At 39.1% G+C, this 20,435-nt stretch overlaps 1 protein-coding gene across 2 annotated transcripts; it reads left to right on the top strand.

Moving 5' to 3' along the window:
- The first annotated feature begins 260 nt into the window (after positions 1–260).
- On the top strand, positions 261–18,201 carry OSTF1 (osteoclast stimulating factor 1). 2 transcript variants are annotated; one of them, XM_074533406.1, is made up of 10 exons: positions 261–395; positions 11,054–11,100; positions 11,718–11,768; positions 11,851–11,914; positions 13,157–13,210; positions 13,718–13,825; positions 14,275–14,324; positions 14,440–14,518; positions 14,980–15,078; positions 17,200–18,201. In XM_074533406.1, exons 1-10 carry the CDS (start codon positions 362–364, stop codon positions 17,256–17,258), a joined length of 645 nt encoding a protein of 214 aa, XP_074389507.1. In that variant the 5' UTR covers positions 261–361; the 3' UTR covers positions 17,259–18,201. The 2 variants fall into 2 exon arrangements, with proteins under 2 accessions (XP_074389507.1, XP_074389508.1); XM_074533407.1 differs by having other exon boundaries at positions 18,069–18,201.
- Positions 18,202–20,435: the final 2,234 nt, after the last annotated feature.

The raw sequence follows: 20,435 nt of genomic DNA on the forward strand, positions 1-20,435 counted from the left end.
GGTCCGGCGCACACGACGCCCCAGCCGGCCCGCCGGGAGCAGCCCCCTCGCAGCCGCCAGGACCGCCCGGCCCCGGCAGCGCCGCCTGGGCGGCTCCTGCGGCCCGGGCCGAGCGCGGGCGGGGAAGCGGCTGGGCCCTGTCCGCGGCGCGCGCGCTGATTGGCCGCGTGCCGCCCGGGGCAGACGGGGGTGGGCGGGGCCGGCCGGGACCCGCCCTTCGTCCCGGCTCCTGCCGCCGCCGCTGCCGCCGCCGCGCTACACCCGGGGACTGCCGGGCTTCGCACCGCCGTCTCTCACCGCGGGCCGCGCCCGGGCAGCCGATCGCCGTCGGGCCGCTCCCCCGTCCGTGCTTAGGCCAGCCATGTCCAAGCCGCCACCTAAACCGGCCAAGCCAGGTGAGGGGAAGACACGGCGGCCTGGCCCGTCCTCGCCGTGCGCGGCGCGGCGCAGCCCGCTGCTGCCGACACGTGAATGGCTTGGGTTTCGGGTCTGCGCTCTCGAACAGCCCGGGCGAGGGTGGGAGCGGGCACGGCCGTCCTTCCGTTCCGGACCGCACCCTGCCGCCATGAAGGCCGGCGCCGCACGCCTGCTGTCGGCCGGACGGGCTGCCCTTCTCGCGGCTGCCAAGCAGCAGGGGCTGCCCTCGGCGCCGGGTCTGGGCCCGACCCCGCGCCCGCTCTGGCTCGGGAGAAGGCTGGGGAATGCCCCCAGTTCGGAGCCATCGCCCAGGACGGGCTCCCCGTGTCACGGGCTGCCGGAGCCCTCCGGCCCCGCCTCGCTCGTGGGCAGCGCGGGGCCGCGGTGGCCGGCGGTGGCACTTGGCGCCGTGGCGTGCCCGGTGGCCATCCGGGAGCTGCTTGCGTAGCCTGAAATGCACAGGAAGCCTTTTACCCTATTAACAAACAGCGCTGAAGTGTTCCGAGGTTTGTCTCGTGATTGCTCGAATGGGCAATATACTAACGCATAAAACCAGTTTTATAGTGTAGTCGCATGCAACATTCTTCATCTTTACAGTTGGAATCTGCTGTCTTCCCTTGTAGGACTCCTAACAGCCAAACTCTAAATGTGCTCTTGGAAATTCTGGTGTCAATGTGCACATCACCCTTTCTAGTGCATTTAGTCCTCAATGTGTAAGGTGTTGCACCTGTGTTTTTATCAGAAAAATTTACTGCAAAGCCAATTTTCTAAAAATATTAATAGTAACCTTAGCTTCTTCTAAAAATAAATTGAAAAGCTGTTGGAAGTTGCACAATTTTAAATCTTAGAATAGAAGTGGCATTTTTCAAATAAATATACATTCTTCTGTGACAAATTTAACCATTGGCTTTAGGGTTTGGGGTTTTTTTAAGTAAGGAATTGATCTGGAAAATTTTGTGGCTATTTATCATGGTTTTGTATCATCTGTCACTGTAAGAGCTTAAATTCTTATTTAGAAATTAAAAACCCACTGTGACATCTCCCAAACCAGGACTGTCTGATCCCTAAGTACATCCAAACTTCAATTTTTTTTGCACTTGGAATACTGTTTGAAATGCCCATGTAAAAAAATGCTTAGCCTAATTGAGTATTTTAACTAGGCAGCTTATAAAACAGATTTTTAATTTGAAGTCACGTTAGTGAAGAAACAAGTTTAGACCATTTAAACCATCAGTCTCATCCTGCCCGCAGAAGCAAAATCTGCTAAAGCTCTCTGGCTGTAATTTCATCCTCATAAGAATTTCCTCTCCCTGTAGTTTGCTAAGCTGCTTTGAAAGCAGCTTACTTGAAATGAAAAAGACGGTAATAAAAGCATTGCTGTTGTGGACCCTTACCAAAAACAATCAGTACTGAGGAAATCTGCAGGCTTCTGAAAGGATGTGGTGTTTCACAGCTGAGTAGGTGTGAAAAATGGGATTTTCCGATTAAGTTGATAACTCAGTTTTCTGTTTTTCAAGAAGATGAGTCAAATTTAACATAAGTTTCTTAAGAGTTAGAGGCTGTAGCCCTGCCTAACTTACAGAAGCTCTCAGACTGACTCAGACATGTTCTGTCAAAGCTAGGTTTCTCTCCCTAGTTTGGTGGGGTGCAGTTTGTGGTGTGCTTGATCTGATAAGATGTGGACTGTCATCAAAGGGACATGTTCCCTACCCCCACCATCCTTTCTCTTCCATTTAGTTACGTGACAAGCTGATGGTGCTCTCAACTTTTTTATGTCCATTTATTTGTATGTCTATGTAAGGTTATTTTTATGTTTGATGAACTTGCTGAGCTGGTTTTCCAGCATGAGTGCTTGACACAACAAAAGGAAATTCATAGGAGAAGGAACAAAGTAAGTAATAAAGTAAGATTGTACTGCTAGTGACTTTCAGAGCCGATTAAGGGTAATAAGACTCATTTTTCCAAATCCCTGACTTTTCAGGAGAGAAAATTTAGTGGTGTCTGTTGTGTCAGATTTTTTCAAAGTCATTTTTCTGAAAGGGACTGCCTTCTCACATACTTAAATGTCTCTGCAGTTGCATGTCTGACTTCTGTATGTTAATACAGAATACAGATAGTACACCTTTGGTACTGTGATTGAATTTCTTGAGGTTATAGATAGATGTTATTTAAAGACATAAATATAGGTACTTCATGTGGTGACATAGTTTCTACAGCAGTGGAAGGCTGTCTCTTTCGGTGGCATTTTGACTGCATTTACTAGAGTGTTTTGGTGCCTTTGGCCAAGCTGTTTTGATTTTTCTTCACTGGTTATTAGGTATCAAGTCTGTAAGCTCTGTCAGGAAACAGCAAGCCTGCTTGCATTGCTTATGAATTATGAAAGTGCAGGACAAATAGGAGAGAAAACCAGACATTGGTTACTGTCATTCATTCCATTGTGTTTGGGAAATAGGAAGTGCAGATTGGACAGAGAAGGAGGGAAATATTTTGGTGGTGGGGAAGTGAAAATATATCGTGAAATAAATTTCCTTTTTAAAACACTGAGTCTTCAGTGCTCAACTAAAGGATTTTGGACCTGAGTTTAGTGCTTTAAAAATGCAGGGAAAAGAGGTGATATGAAGGGGGAAAACCAACTAGCTGTGACACTGTCATTTTCTTCAGTACATGAGAGCATTTTTTCTGACAGATTGCTTTTCTGTAAATCCTGTTGTGTGCACAGCACTTAAGGATTTCAGTTACAGAGATGGTTTTGAAATCAACATATATTAGACAATTGTGTTTCTGAGTGCTTGAGCTAGTCTTTTGGGTCTGTAGTCAGCCCTTGGGTAAGGGAACAAGATTGTTTATAGAGACTCTAAATGTCTTTTAGCTTATAGTGTTTTCAGGCCTTTTTTTTAAGAAGTACTGTACTTTTCCTGTGTAACTCTGTATTGTTACTGTTTTCTAGCTGTAGCTTTTGTTTAGACTCACTATCAAAAATGAAACGGAATGGAGTGGATGTTGAAAATAGCAGAAACATACTTTTTTTCTTTCAGCATTATGCAAGAGTAGGGCTTCCCCTCCATCTTTTAAGAAATCTGTTGATGTCTCAAACTACATTAAGCAGAGTTCATATCATGTCGGATATTAATCCTGTTTACAAACAGGATTGTTAAGTCCTTTGGATTTGACAAGCTTTAATGGCTTCTGCTTAGTTGTCTGTTACTTAAACAGTGTTTTCTTGAAGAGTGCTAATTATCTGGTGATGCCTTTTTGATTAGAGCCTTATATAGTGTGCAGCAAAAGCTTTTGGGGATACAAAAGGGGTGTACTGATATTTTAAAAAAGTCTTACTTTCATGTTCACAGTAAGGTTTGTTGATCCTGGCCTAGAGTTGAGACAACAGTTATATTCGATAGAGAAAGACCAGCCTTTGTACCAAGGAAATTAGAGTTTTCAATTACTCCAGTTGACAGGGAGGCAGGAGGAAACATAAGGATTTAACATAAAGGGTTGCTACCTCTCAATGCAGATTTGTTGACTTTTCTCCCACTAGTACCTGTCAGAGTTAAAAGTAGGATTCTTGACATAGATGCTTAGTTTGAATCGTAAACAAGTTCACCTCAGTTCTAAGGTGAAGTAGGAGCTGTGACAGCATTCACAGAAGCAGAACACTTGCATTGAGTCACATGCCTAATGCCTTGGCAGTTGGCTTAAATTTGACATAAGTGATGGTGGTTTGGGTTTCTTCTGTACTCAAAGAAAGGTTTCTGTTAGCTAAGAAGATGTGAGCATGTGGATGTGGGGAGTTATACTGCAGTCATCAGGTCTGAAGGGAGAAAAACGTCAGAGAAACAATTAAACAGTTCCCAGTCTGCTTTCAATATGAATTATAAACTTTCATTTCAGACCTCAAACCCTCTTATTACTGCAAGTTGCTGGGACCTCCAGCAAGCTTCCTGCAAATGAAGGCACGCTGGTATTCATAAAAATGCAATTGGTGAAAAACAGGATTTCAGATCAGGCTATGACAGTGAGACTGTGTTCTCTTATATTTTCTGTGAGAATGTTTCTACTTCTGATTTTCTCTAATGAAATGGCATTTGTTCCTTCCATTCCACATACTGATTAGTGCAGTCCATGATTGTTCCTGGATACCTCAGTTTGTCATCTAGGCTGGCACCAGTCTATCCTTTGCATTTTTTAGTATGCCCTTCTACCCCTCCCCCAACGTGTATTCTCTGTGTTCACTTCCCTTTTCTGGTAAGCGTTATTTAGAAGTTGGAGATGGTTCTCTAAACACTGGAGGCTCCACCTTTTTCTGTCTCCATTGTGGCAATCCGTAAATGTTGTGTTGGACTCTGCTGTGTCGGTGAGCAAAATACCAAAGTACAAATGGCACTCCTGTCAAAAGTGGTTCCAGTACTTCTGTACCTGCTTGGAGACCTGTGTGCAAAGCCCCTTGTTTTCCAATTCCAAATGCTACAGGCTCGGGGCAGAGTCTAGAAAGCTTGCCAAGGAAAAGGACCTGAGGGTGTTGGTCAACAGCTGGCTGAGTATGAGCCATCCCAGGTAGCCAAGAAGGGCACTGGCATCCTGGCCTGCATGAAAAGTGGTGTGGACAGCAGACAGTACCTGTCCCCTTGTATTGGGTGGTGAGGCTGCACCTAAAGTCTTGTGTCTATTTCTGGGCCCCTCGCTACAAAAAAGACGTTGAGGTGCTGTAGAGACTCCAGAGAAGGGCAGCGGAGCTGATGGAGGGTCTGGAGAGTAGGTGGTGTGAACTCAGGGAGCTGGGGGTGTTTGTCCTGGAGGAAAGGAGTCTCGGGAGACCTTGTTTCTTTCTATTACTCTGAAGAGAGATTGTTCAAAGGTGTGTGCTTTTCTCTTGTCCCAAGTGACAAGATGAGAAAAAATGGCCTCAAGTTGTGCTATGCAAGTTTAGGTTCAACATTAAGGAAAATTTTGTCACTGAAATTGATTGTCAGATATTGGAACAGGCTTTGCATATTTTCATCTTTTTGGACATTTGCTACAGGTAGGAGTTCAGGTTAATTTGTTTTCGATCAAGCTGGTGCTTGAGTAACTGATTCTGAGCTGTTTCTGTCTAGCTTTCTGCCAGCAAGGAGAAAGGTGGCCCATGAGAGCCTAGGATTAGCTTGAACCATTTAAGAGGTTGACAGACTTGTGGTTTTTTAACTAACTGTAGACTACCATAGTCAATTCTGATTTTCTACAGCACAGAAATTATCCCTCCGTGTACTGTAGGCACTGACAATGCTTTGTGACACTCAGTGAGTCAATTCATCTTGAGTTAGTTATTACGATTTTTATGGTAGTCTTGAGCTACTCAGTCTTAATATAGCTAATGAAAAGATGCTGCATCAGGATCAATATCTAAATAGTAGCACCTTATTCGAGTCAGTGAAATTTGATTATGGCAATCTACAGCAGATGCTAACAAAAGACTCATATCAGTCCAGTGGGGCCAAGCCTTGGTAAACGTTGATTTATCATTATTTTGTTTAAAATATGTGTGTTTTGAACCAAGGACTGTGTTGGGGTGGTTTTATGTTTGAGGATGTGATGTTAATTGACAGCTAATGAAATTCATTATCTCCCCTTTGGTGCTGAAATTTCAGCCTAACACAAATGCCTAAATAAGTAATGCCATGCAGGTATAGGTCAGGTTTTGGTTTTTTTTCTTTTCTAGCTTTTCATTAGGTGGGTTGAAAGCAAATAAGAGAGTGGAGAATGTTTTGGTGGTAGAGGGGATTTTAATGCTAATGCTTGTGGCGGTTTGGAGAAGCTAGAGTAAAAGAACTGAAAGGAAGTGGGGAAAAAAAGTCACTGTGAGAGAAACAGTAACTCCTTGTTGCTGTGCTCCTTACTTAGCACTTCTTTGGAAGCAGTCTTCTGTTAATGATACTGCAATTGATTAAAAATAGACCTCAGAGTTGTAAGAAGAAAACAAAAATCTTTCAGTCTTTTTAGAAAATGGTGGTTTGGTTTTGTGAGGTCTTTTAATTACTTAGCATTATGAAGCAGTGCTGGTATCTCTCTTCAGTATCAGAAGCTGCGTTTTTAAGCTGTCGTTGCTGTTTAGTTTCTCTGTTTCATTGCTTTTATGTGCTTAGCAGGGAAAGGATCCTTTTAGAATTATGAGTTGCATGTTTCCCTTCCTCAGAAAGGCTGGAGAAGTTTATAGGTAAGTTATTCAAAATAAATTAAAAGGTGTGGGGTTGGCCCAACCTGACATTAGTTTTATGTTGCTAGCTAGAGAGAGTGGAGGTTTGTATGCTAAGAGTATTTGTGTCTATTCAGCATAGATAATAAGTTACACTTTTTGCTTGTGAAGTAGTTGTTTTGCATATGTTTAATGCAAATTCCATAAGAAGGGAGAAGACAGTCTTATGACTAAAGTTTGGGATTTGTGAGACTAAAATATTACTAGTGACTCTCAAATTTGCAAAAGCAGGGTGTGCTTTGCTGATGATGTGGAAGATCAGGTGGAAAAAGTGTGAGCTCCAGAGGATGACCACAACAAATCAGCCCGTGTTTATCAAGAAACTGGGGTTTGAGCCAGATAAGGGAAGAGGCTATAAGTGTTTTATCATGTCTTCCCTTACTCATCTGGCTCAGGTGTGAAAATCCCCTTCTGTGGGGAAGGTGTCAGACATTCACACTAAGGCTGACGATATTCATCCCTGCTGGTGGGGTATAACCAGCTCAGCTACAATGACTTGAAAGGCAGCTGTCATATCTTAGAAGGTGCCATAAACCATTCAGGCCCCAGACCAATTTCTGAGGCCTCCCATCAGAGAGAACTGTGGATGATCCACAGTGTTATATCAGAGTGTTAATTTCTGCTCCCCCCTTGGAGATACCTGGTAATTCCCACCTGAACCTGAGCATATATAAATATACATTTAACTTTGTGTTTCATGGGATTTTCCCTGTGGATCAAGGTTGTGGCTGTCACTTTGATGTGGACATCAAAATGGCTAGTCTTGTCCCCGAGTCCATGGGTGGTGATTTCTTTCTGTTATCTTATCCTTTCTTTCCATATTTCTTCTCCTAACTTCTTCTGAAAATATATGGTAAACCAGATGAAAAAATTCCAATCAAGGCCTTAGTAAATGACCTGTATCTGGTTAAGTTAAAGCTGACTAAGTTAAAGTTTCTGAAGTGCCTTAGTTTGTGTGGATTTTGCTTTAAAATTTGCTAAGTATCTAATTCTACCTGAATGTTCTGAAAATTTGCATGTAAAGGCTTGTTATTGAAGATTTTTGTTCTTTCTCCTGTACTGCTCTAAATGACTCAAACAACCTTCCCCTAAACCCACTGAGCAGACCAGGCATAACAGGACTGAAAAGAAGACCCCTTTGAATCTGTCCCTATGCTTAGAAAAAGATTTGTTGTGGGACATATCACTGCCCTGTGCTTCCATGTGCTTTGTTTTTAAAAGGGAAACTCCTCTCATTAATCATGATGAGAATAAAGTAATTAATGTGTGCCTGATGCCTTGAAATTTTAAAAAAGTATGTGTGCTCTGTGTTCTAGTTACTTTGTCCTTTAAAAGTATGTGGTGGGGAGGTACAGTCAGTCTACTTTGATAAGTTCAAATCTGTGCTAATTACTGGTTCACTGTCCTATGGGAATGTTGAAACATGGTTTGTACTAGAGAGATGGTAGTAAGTGGAAACAGAGGAAGACCTCAGGCACTTTCTATCTTTTTGTGTCCTCCAAAGCAAAAATTACTGCCAATGCAAGCTCTGTCCGCATGCCTAGCGATAGGTATTGCTACATAAAAAAAAACTCCCTGTGATTAGGCACCCATGTGCCTAATAAAATACAATTACTCTTGTTCGCAGAACTAGGATTCAAGTCTGATGTGCCCTTTGCATGCTAACATTTTGTTATTTTAATCCTGTAGACTGTAAGTTGCATTAGAATTTGGTAACAAAAAAATCAAAATTTACAAATGCTAAAATCCACTTGTTCTAAGCTCTTAAATAAAGCAAAGTGAACAGGCTAAATATCTTTTTATCAATAAATTTTTGAAATATCAATGCCAGTAATCAGCAGTGTTTAACTTCAATATAAAGTACTGTGAAATTAATATTAATGAGATCTGTAGTTCTATAGATGCAGATCTGTGCTTTGTATTTCATCACAGAAGAGTGTTTTAGCATGTGTTGGTCTGTCTATGACACTACAGTTGGACATTTGGGGAAGTAACTCCCTGTTTCAGGTTTATGCAATTTAAGAAAACCCCACAAACAAATGAAAAATGAATTTTGTTTACACAATGTGTTAGCCATACTGTAATCAGCATCGGTGTTTCCTATTTTCTTTGCCTCCACAGGTGTGATAGCTTTAGAAAATCTGTTGGCACATATGCAATATGTTAGTATAAAAGACACATGAAACACACAAATGCACGTTTCTCCTTTTCCCTGTCTTCTGCCATCTTCTCATTTCCCCTTTTAATATTTCTTACTCTTCCCTTTTGTTGTCCATTTCCTCCTCTTACTTACATTAAACACTGAATTTTTGCATGATGCTTGCAGTCTCCATAGTTGTTAGTGTGCAGTTCTGTCTTTTTTTTTGTGTCTTCTGTATAAGAAAGCCAAGGAGGAGGGTCAGTACTCCTGTCTTCCCTCCTGTTGTGTCATTTCTTGTTCTTTGTTATTTTCTTTTTTGGTTTTTGGGTTTTTTTGTCGTTGTTGCTAGCTTCTCCACAGCTGCAGTTCACTTTTCATGCTAAAGCTCTTTGGTCCAGGATGCATTACTGTGTGCTGTCCCTCTTCATCATCTCTGTATAGGTAGTAAACATCACTCAGGTTTCATTCTTTTTAGCAGTTGCCACGGTTGGAAGTATTTTGTTTCAGGGACAAAGGTTTGAGAAGAGTTGGATCTTTTATGTCTAGGAAATGGCTGCTATCTGAAAGAGACAGCCAACCAATCAAGCAAAACCTAATTCCTGTTATTAAAAATTAGAACTGGGATGAGCAATTACATATTGGGAAAAGAAATATGTACAGTATCTACATGCACTTAGCAAAGTGTTTACACATATTAATCTTATTTTTGTAGTTTTACGTACACTCAGTCACAAAAAAGCCTGAGAATAGAGAACTAAGGAACGTCTTGCTTAGTTGTTATGCCTTGGCAAGTATACCTTGGCATTACTGTTGCTAGGAAATATCCAGAAGCATTTGAAAATATAGTTTAAGAGCCACCCCAAGGGATGCTGCAAAATTGCAGTTGGGGACCATCCTCCTTTCTCAAAGTTAGCATATTCGCCCCCAGAATCTCATTAAAGTCCTTAAGTTAACATTCTAAAATGATTGCTTTTGTGGGTTAGGATTTTAGATACAAAAGGGATTATAAAGACTACATCTAGTAGGAAAAAAAAGGACAAAATTCTAGAGATTATGGTTCTTAACTAGAAATGTAAAGGCTTGTTCTTGAGACCTAGTCTGTCTTTACTTGCTTATCTCCATTTAATAAACAACACAAAACATTGCATGTGTACACTTTATCTTACTGTATGGCCTTTGGTAGTAAGTTCATCAGTTTCTCTGAGTAGACAAAATAGCCTGGACCTAATGTGACCTAAGTAACACATTCTCCTAATGGATCAAACTCTGCAATTTTATACAAGTTAATCTATATAAACACATATAGTGTAAGAACTTGTGTGTAACCTACACTTGCAAGCTTAGAACATTTAAAAGTAAATAAAGGTACATACTTAGGACTTCAGATACCTAAAAGTAAACAATACAGAGCAGTCTGCCTAATATATTCCTCTAAGTCCAATGGACTCCAGCAGCTCGGCTAATTAAATTATGTAACATACATGTTTCTTCTATATTTGTACTTTCTGTTCATGCTCTTGAAAAGTACCTTTTGAATTTTTAAAAAAGTTTGTAGGGAACCTTCTTTTGCAGTTTATGCAATTTAATTTAAAGCTCTCTGCATTCAGGTTATTTTTTCTCGGCTTGAATGCTGGTGTCCATCCCTTTGAAAGTGCCCTATTAGAGCATCTGTTAGCCACTTACTGGAATTGCAAACCCTATGCCTTGTGTTAAGCATCTGAATAGAACAGGACATCAGTTGTACATTACTTAGGCCTTTGTGACCATTTGTCATTTTTCTTTATGAGTTCTGTGTTACTGCATTATTTTGCTAATAATGACTGCAAGTAAGTGTAAGAACATGTTGGTGTCATTGATCATTGGTTTGTTTCTTTCTTCTTTCCTTAATTCTTTGTCATTTGACAGATTTGATGTTAGTAATAAAAGTACATACAGCAAGTGTGAGTGTGTATATGAGTGAAATTACTCTTTTCCTCAGAAATCAATGGCAGCACTTCTATTACCCAGTGAGCTATAAAGACTCTATTAAGTGTGCAGAAGAGGCTACTTAGATGTAACTGATCATGTGGCCAGTTTCCCTCATAATCCATGTTGCTGGGTTTTTTAACTCAGGTTGCTGAGTATCTGCATCGTGATTTTCTTTGAGAGCACAAATTCATTCAGCAACTGGCGTTAAGCTTAAAGGAATGTATTTGGATTTAAAGGCATGGTACTGGTACTGACTTTTTAATTGGGTTGTTTTTTTTGTTTTGTTTTGTTTTTTTTTTTAGGGCAGGTTAAAGTATTCAGGGCCCTATATACGTTTGAGCCCAGAACGGTAAGTACATCTTTACTTCAGCAGTTTGAGAATCTTGCTTTTAACCTTGTCCATCATATTTCTTCAATTCTGCTATTATTGGCATATTAGACTTACTGTACTTAAATTTTAATAAATTGTTGATAGATAGTCATTCTTAATGTGAATAAAACTGTCTGATTAATCATAATTCTCTTTTAAGAGCAGCTCTGTTTAAAGCAGCATGCTTTCTTCTGTAGTTTGTTACCTACAATCAAGGATCAGAAATCTTGAATAATTTGTTTTCTCTTCCAAATACAGCAATGATAGTTGAGACCTAAGAGATCTGGAGAACTGGGACCAACCAAAAAGAGTCCCAAATGAAGTTGACAAACCTAAGAGATATTTCACTGCTTCCTATGCACAGTGCTTTGTTGGAAAGGCCACAGTCTTCCTGTGTTGTTAGGAAAGTTAGTGATCCAGAAAGTTAGCTGTTAGCAAGTCAAACTATGGACTGTCAGGCTGTTGTCTTGGTGATAGAGAATTTGAGTTATCATTTTTTTGAATGAAAAGGTGAATGTATTCTGACTTATCCAGGTATTTGTTTTTCCTACATTCACACATTCAGATATATTTGTTTCCTTTTTTTTTTATTAAAGCCAGATGAACTGTACTTTGAAGAAGGAGATATCATTTACATCTCAGACATGGTGAGTCTAAGACATCCCACACAGACTGAATATTTCTGAGATGCAATATATCCTATCTAAAATATTTTCCCTTTTTTTGCAGAGCGATACAAATTGGTGGAAAGGAACTTGTAAAGGGAGAACTGGACTAATTCCAAGCAACTATGGTAAAGTCTAGAATATTTTTATTTGGTAAGATCATTCACAATTAAAGGAAATCACTAAATAAAAAGACATCATCTCAGAAATAGACCACAGTATTGGTGCTTAACAGTACTCCACCATGTATTTCAGAATACATCCATCTGCAGTAGCAGTTACCAGTGGTAACCACTGTAGGTACCACTACATCAGCAGTGCACAAGCTGTCTTGTGTTTTAATAACCTAGTGACAGTTTGAGTTTGCTGAGTGTTCATGTTTCTGGTTATGCTCTTTAGAGGTAATGAGATACTCTCAAGTTTTGAGGGGAGGAACACTTGGATCTAAAGAATGGAGTTTTGCTTGCCTTTTGTGGTTTTTTTAGTGAATATATTCTGCCACAGAAAACGCTGGTTTCTTGGGGTTTGTACCACGTTAAATATCCCGTGTGTGTTTGGACTGAATAGAAACAGCTTTTTCAGATTCAACGAAAATCACTTTTAAAAGCCATCAGTACAGACAACACAATACAATTCCTCCAAGTCCTGCCAGGAATTGTAGACAGCGTAGCAGTGTTTCATGACAGATTGCATCACAGCTGCCAATATGACTTAGGTTGATTCATGTTGTCCCTTCTTCAGTAGGAGACATTATGGTAGCAATGCTCTGTTTCCCTGCCCTGTAGTTAGTAAAAATATATTAATAGAAATCTGTGGTGTAGTCATTGAGGCTACATGAATTTTCACTTTAGTTTGTGACTTCCAAACTGACTCTACTCTTGCTGTCTGCCAGAGATCAGAGATCATGCACTGTTAGTGTGCAAGAAGGCTAATTTATACATGCTGCGTATCTACATTCAAATTTCTTTTGAATATTGAAGTGAATATTGAAAATAAACCCAAAAATCTCTTAATTCATGTTCCCATTGAGATTATTTGTAAGGCTTCAATTTTAGACCAGGGTTGGGGTAGTGTCTCTGTCCGCACATTTGCAAAAATTCCATATATAAGCAGAACAGAAGCTTTTGCAGACCTTAAGAACAAAGAGTATTAGGAACACATCTTCTTAGACCACTTGTGCAATGTGATGCTGTTTGAAGTTTTCACCAGGTTTTCTCTGAATTAGTTTCCCATACGCTGGAAATTAAAGTGCATCTCACTAGTCTGTCACTCACAAATCTGTTTTCATTTTAGAATCAAGTACACTTTGTTTCCACACAGGTTTCAAGTACATATTTCAGAAGTAGTTAGAATTTACTCTTTCGTTTCAGTGGCAGAGCAAGCAGAGTCTATTGATAATCCACTGCATGAAGCTGCCAAACGAGGTATGTTTGGTGTTTTAGTTGTGTGATGCCAAAGGATGATTTGCTTGTTTTCTACTGTAATAATAATGAGAGTAATAGTAATAATAATATATTTAGAATTAAGATGTTTTACTTGTTTTGGTTGTTTTGTTTCTTGAGCAAGTTGTCTGGTAAGTTTTACGGCTTTGAAAAGGTGAGATACTGCCTGGTGGAATTGGCACTCTGTCTATACACAGAGGAATGGTGGTACCATCCATTGAACTACATATATAGGTATATATATAGGATGTAAAGATCTTCTGGGAATAGGAGGAAAGATATTTAGTACTGGTTAGTATGACTTTGTCATGATTTGCTATGACTAGGTATGAGTGGTTGTTCAGTGAATTAAAAATTGCTGCTAATCGCTTCCTCTCTTCATGAGTTCATGGGGAAGACTGACACCATTTAGACAGTACTATTTACCTGTAATGCTTCTTTTAACTTTCCAAAGAAAAAACAATAATAAAAACTGATTTTGTCTTTCAGGCAACCTGAGCTGGTTGAGAGAGTGTTTGGATAATCGAGTTGGTGTCAATGGTTTAGACAAAGCTGGAAACACAGCTCTGTATTGGGCATGCCATGGAGGCCATAAAGGTATCAGAGCATTAATTTGAAATTATTGTTGTCTGGTTTTCTTGTTATGCTTGTTAGGCTGATTGATAAAATTGTAGTGCTAAATAATAAAGCCAGGTTTTTGTCCATGTAATTCTACTTTTTATTTCTTTAATAAAAATCAGTCTAGGAGGCAGGTTCAGCTCCATCAAGTGCTGTGTGTTGTTGTTTGCTCTTGAAGCAGGCAAGCTCATTAGTGTAACTTAGAGGAAAAGTGGAAGGAGGACAGATCCTCCAGAAATGCAGTATTATTTGGGGTACTTCATGCAGAAGCATTTTTTGTGACTAATTGTTGTTTGCTCAATGCAGTCTGATTTACAGATTTTCATTAGCTGATTTGATTGGTCTTTTGTTGAATCTTAACTACAATGAATGCAAAAATAGCATAATTCCTTTCCACTAAATTCTTCTCTTGCCATCTCTCCCTGCAGATGTAGTAGATGTGCTGCTTGCCCAGGCAAACCTAGAGTTAAACCAACAGGTAGGTTGAACCCATAGACCCTTAGCGTAGAGGCGTGATGTTACTCACCTTTGGTAGAAGCTGAAAGGGTTTTTGCTGCGTTTTAATCCTGTTGCTTTTCCCTCTAACTCCACAGAACAAATTGGGAGACACAGCTTTGCATGCTGCTGCATGGAAAGGTTATGCAGATATTGTAGAGATGCTGCTGGAAAAGGGTAAAGATCTTCACCAAGGTTTCGACAATCTGTGTAGAGACTAGATTCCTGAATGTTGTTTAATTTGTATTTCTTAAGTGTTTATGTATAACTCAGCTACAGTCTTGAGCCAGCTCACCTGCCTGACTTGCAGGAAAAGTCTTGCAGAAAATTCTGGCAGCTGTTTGGAAGGTAGACACCTCAAGATAATTTCATCATGCTTTACAGACAAAATTAGGTACTTTAACCCCAGAACAGCAATGACATCTGCTTCTTAAAAAGGAAGAGCAGCCAGCAAGTTTCCTAAACAACTGTAGCTTATGCAAGAGCATCCATAGCTTTTGGTCTGCTTCAGAGCAGTCAGTAGCTCAGATTCCCTTGTCTATTACTGTTCTACCCACATTAGTGAAAGTCATATCATAATGGCATTGGTTGAGAAAAAACTGGGATTGTGATTTCTGATTAAACTTTTCCTCATGAAGGGGCAAGAACAGATCTGAAAAACAACGAGAAGAAACTGGCTTTAGATATGGCAACGAACGCAGCTTGTGCTTCTTTGCTTAAGAAGAAACAGAGTGCAGGTATTTCTGATTTTGTTTTTCTGATAATTTTACTTTTGAAGAAATAATACTTTAGTCAAATACCAATATACTGATAGCCATAAAAACCATTTGGGAGCTACGTGGCCTAAGACTTGTGTCTGGAAGGGCTTGCTTGAGAGAGTTAGTTTAGAGCTGTGGTAGGAAGATGGTTTATCATATGCCTTGCTGCTGACTCCACACAAAATGGCACCTTGTATCAGCAAGAGGCATAAGAGTTCAGAAGAGTTCAGAAGGTGTGAAAATACTAAGGGAAGAGATGAAAATAGAAGACTGGCCCTTCAGACAAAATTAAAGCAAGGATAGAAACTATTTTAAAAGTAGCATACCAAAAGAGACAGGGTACAAGAATAAAACAATGTCCTGTCTTTCTCCATGTGCTTGTCTGTTCTTCCAGACTTAAGCCAAAGAAGCACCAACATATGATCCTCCTTTTCTTACTGCTAATTTTTTTCTTACTTTCTTTTTTCTGTGTGTCTCTGAGTGACTGTCTAACTGAGAAATAAAGAATGCTTTCAAGTGTTAATTAAAATAGTCTCACTGCCTACCACTTGTCTTCATCTCTCCAAATAGCATAGTGTCCCTGTCCAAAAGAGTTAAAGAGGCTATTTTAAAAGGCTAAAGACTGAATTGTTCAGTATTCTGTAAGTACTATTGTCTGTAGCTTTCAGGAGGCTGAAGTAAGGGTGGAAACTCTTAAGTGGAATAAGAAATTACTTGAAAACACAGGTTACAGTCAGGTTTGGTGGGATATGCAATACAGCAGTTGCATCCTCACAGGACTAGTGAGATCAGAGGGAATGCTAACCTGTAGGGGCCTAGAGGTTATGGTAATTAAATGGAGGAATAGCTGACTGCAACTTGAGAAGGCCAGGAAGAGCAATTGCACCAAAAATACTGTTCTGCTCTTTAGCAGAGGTGAAATCAGGATTTCCCAGAAATGTGGCAAATTTTTTCTCCCAATCTTGGTTCTTAAGAAAGGAGTATTAAAAAAGGGCAATATGTATATATAATATATATTATTATATATATATAATGTAGTATTTTCCTAAATTTACTTGATCCCTATTAGAAAAACTTTGGTTATCTTTGGTTGTTGATTGTAGGCACCTGGCACAGGTGTTTTCTCTCTTCTGATGTCCCAGTAATTGTACCAAAGTTTTATTTCCTCATGCTAAGTAACTAATCTACATAACTAATCTACTTCTTCACTCCCTTTAAATTAATTTTGTTTCAATGACTAACTGATTTTTTGTCCTTAGTCACCTTGTCTCTGTCTTAGTTATCAGTCTCTGGTAATTTCACTCCCTGTCTTTTTTCACTTGCCTTAATATAACAGCTGATGTTCTCAGTCTAATTGCAGTTTCAGTATTAGCATCTTTGTTCATTTTTCTGTCTTAACTTGGGCTTTTATAATACTCTGACACCACCATTTCCTATACTTTCCTCACATTTTGTATTTTCTTGGTTATTTTCACTAATTTAATTTTTCTGTCTCTTGATTCTGCATTTAAATATTTCCAATGTCTGGATGTGAAATATTGTTCTTTTTCAGAGATTCAGTTCTATATCAGCAGTCATCTCTCCCTTGTTCCTGTTTACATATGGCTTCTATCACAGTCCATCTCTAAAACTGTTTTATTGGAGGAAGCTTACTTTGTCTCCAATGTTCAGATTTATGTTTTACTTGTACAGACAGATATTCAAATGTCAATTGCTGAAGTACATTCTAAAAAATTAAAATTATTAAATTCATGTCATTGAAATATTAAAAGGTTGTGTTAATTGTGCCGCTAAACAGGGGAGCAGAAGAAATGTAATTTGTACTTGCTTGAAATATGGCCCCTTGAGCACAAGGCTCTGCAATTTCTTTTCTTCCTGCTCTTCATTTGCTGCTTCTCCTCCTAAAAATGAGAAACGTTTTTTTCACTTAGCTTTCTTTTCCCAAAATGGTTGAGCAGGTTCATTTTAAACTTATTCATTATTCTTGTTCCAGAAATGTAGGATAATATTGTTGTCACTTCTGTGAATTATGTCAGTCTTGTTGCCTCTGTGCCTGGTATTTTCAGTATTTTAATTTTTTTTAAATTTTGTTTTTTCCAGGTACAGTCCGAACATTGAGTAATGCAGAGGAATACCTTGATGATGAAGACTCCGATTAGCTTTTTGATTCCATATGGAAAACTATAACTTGCATTGCCTATGTCATTTTCAAAACATATCTTTACAACTGTAAAAATATCTCACTTAGAGTATCGCAGTATAGCATATTAATGAGAGGGTGAAATCATGCTTGCAAAGGAATAATCTTCATGTAGCCAGATAATGTCACATTTTAAGTTGGAGTTCCTTTTTGGAATTATCATAGAGAAAGTGTGGCACACCTTTAGCACTGAATATGGCAGAGGACCATCTTCTAGACTCACAGGTTTCATCTCAGGCCGTCCCAGCAAGTGCCTTGTATTTCTGGAATACTGAAAGGTCCATGTGGGACAGGAGGACACCACTGCTAAATTTCCCCAAATCCCTCTGGGTATATGTTCCTTCATGCAGCCAATACTGACAGTCAGTACTGGCTGGCAGGCATAAATGGAGATGCTGCCGTAGAGAGGGGCAATTCTTTGCCTGCACGGGAGACAGCATTGCAAGGTTTGATTTTTAATTTTGGTAAAATTTTTTCCCTCCCTTCATCCCTCTTAAGTGAAATGCAAAATAACCTGAGACAATCTGCCTCAGGAGTGCTTTGTCTTCTCTATTGCTGTGGGCCCAGTCCCTGAAATGTAACACAGGTGAAAGGCTTGCTTAAGTCAGGTTTGCTTTAGAAATTCACTTGGACTTTGTGGCTTGATTATTTTGCTTTTTGAACTGTTATTATGCTGAAACCATTTGTAGTGAAAGGAACACAGAATATTTTTCTATTTATCCTGCCTAAAATTTTTTAATACAGATCTTTGCTTTTTTTTTTTTGCAAGTGCTCTTATGTCTTGTCCTATATTACCTCAAAGTTTTAGTGTGTTTGAAGTAATGAGGGAAGATGTGCATCAAATATACCAGAGGTATCTTTAGAAGAGACACCTGAAGCTGAATAAACATTTTTAAAATGTATTGCTGCTTCCTGTGAATTAAAGAAAAATGGAAAATAAATTCAGCTACTTTGAAGATTCCCTGCTGCGTTAAAAAATAACTTCCTTCAGATTGCTCAAGTAGCTGTAGCCGAATATTGCACATTACCAAGAGATACTTTCTTATTGTCATGGTAAGTAAATGTTACAAGTATTTGAGATACAATCTCATTTTCAATTTTTTATTGCTAACTTCTCTAATAGAGACTTCTGACAAATTCATTCTGACACAGCAGTCTGTGATACTAAAACAAAACCAAAAAATGGAGAAAAATAGGGACAAAAAAAAAGCTCTTGTGAAAGACTGGGGATAAATAAAAAGCTCTTATGGAAGTCTGGGGATAAATGAAAATCACACTAAGTATGTAAGAGATTTTAAAAAGTCTAGAGCACTCCTAATTTCCAGTTTTTAAAAATACATTGAGCCAGATTTTTATTTTTATCGTCCTGCAAAGAACTAGATGCCAGTAAAGCTTGTTAAGCTCTTATCAAAGAAGGCAGTGTTTGATTGACCAGAAGTGTTTAAGATGGGTCATTGCACAAGCAATCATTTGCAGATGTAATTCTAGACTGTTTAAATGTTAAAACTATAGAACAAATGTTTTAGCCCTATGCAATACTGTGGTTAAATGAACAGTGATGTTTTATTTTGTGTGAACTTGAAGATCCTAGAGGGAAAGAAATAAAAACCAAAGCCACCAATTTTTCTCTCTAGCTTTCATTAGAACAGTTGTTGAACATAACTCATTATATTTAAGACTGTTCCGCTTCTCATTTAATCAGCCAGCTCTTTTACTAGCTCAGCCTTTTATCATAGTTAAACCGCATGTTATGCTGCATACTGTTGATTAAAATTATGCAATTTCAAAATGCAAGCTTTAAAGTCCTGTAATGAGAGGCAAGAAGCTTCAGGTATCTGTTGCATGAGTGTTTTTCCTGCAAAAACAAAAAGCTCACAAACTTGACTCACAAAATTTTTCAGTGTCACAGGACATGGAGGGAATGGCTCAAGTCACTGTATTTTCTCTGGAGCTTTGGAGGTAGTGTCTGTATTCATAAATAACTCTTAATGTAATGTCTTCTGCTGCCACGGGTTCAGCAGCCTACAAGGAAGAGGTTGTGCTCATGTCTGTGCAATTAACAGCTGCCAGAAGACCCTGTGTCCTGCAGACAGATCTAAGTGCTGCATAGGAGTTGTGACAGAAGCACAAGTTGAGCCCAAGGATTGCATCCAAAGTCTTGCTGGAGTCCTGAAGGAAGCACATTTACATCGCAGGCACGCAGGGAGTGCTGTCATTTTTTTCCAGGACAAAAATTACTGCTTTTTGTTTTTTCCCACAACTTTGTTTTTCTTTATGAAACTGTCTGTTCATCTTGTGAAATACAAATCACTGTGAAAGCTTTCAGGCAATAAACTACTTTTTGTCTAACTCCAGGAGTAAAGTTTTGATTTAAAAAAAAAACAAAACAAAACAAATACAACAGAATCATTTTTTAAAAAATAAAAAAACCCCAAAACAAATGTCACACTAAATGTTTTAAATGAGTGGCCCATTTTCTAACAGTCTCCAGCTTTTAACACTGACTTCTTTTTCCTGAAGACACTAATGTGTTTCTTGTGTTTGATTTTATATCAAGGACCAAAGATTGCTGAAAGTAAGTTAGCCTGACCTTGTGGTCATTTTATTTACATGCTACAAAGTCAGATGTTTGCTCAAGCAGCACACATAAAAATTAAAAATTTGTTTGCAGTCCTTGCCACTTTCTAAGGAAACTGTTGAAACACCACGGAACAGAGTAAAAAATAATGGGCTATCAGTCATCTGCTTCATGAGAGATAAAAGCTGAACTTAGTAGAAATGTTTCAGGACAATATTAGTCAACTGTATGTACTTTGATCTTATCAGGAGTCAAAAACAAGCAGAAATTAAGAAAAAAAACACAAAACAAATGTCTTACAGCTAGATGAAATTACAGCTGGAGTAAGCTGATAATCTTAGTAGTTATGCAAACCTACTTGCTCTCCCTACTTTTCTTCAATGTTTGTACCACTACACTTATTTGAATTTAAGACTTTCCAAAGGCAGGTACATTCAGGTGTGTAACAATCAGAAAAAGAGGGGATTTAGGAACAGCGAAAGGAAAGTTCTCAGGCTCATGGTATCTTATAACTGAACATTGAAGGATTATTCTGTCTTTCATACTTCTGATTGAATT

Source organism: Zonotrichia albicollis, chromosome Z (genome assembly GCF_047830755.1).
Source record: "Zonotrichia albicollis isolate bZonAlb1 chromosome Z, bZonAlb1.hap1, whole genome shotgun sequence".
NCBI classification, from domain to species: Eukaryota; Metazoa; Chordata; class Aves; order Passeriformes; family Passerellidae; genus Zonotrichia; species Zonotrichia albicollis.

Excerpts from the sequence above, each read along its gene's own strand:
- OSTF1 (XM_074533406.1), top strand. The coding sequence starts at position 362 with ATGTCCAAGCCGCCACCTAAACCGGCCAAGCCAG. Across the intron at positions 14,519-14,979 it reads AGAGATGCTGCTGGAAAAGG|GGGCAAGAACAGATCTGAAA; the intron begins GTAAAGATCTTC and ends TTCCTCATGAAG. Across the intron at positions 15,079-17,199 it reads TAAGAAGAAACAGAGTGCAG|GTACAGTCCGAACATTGAGT; the intron begins GTATTTCTGATT and ends TGTTTTTTCCAG.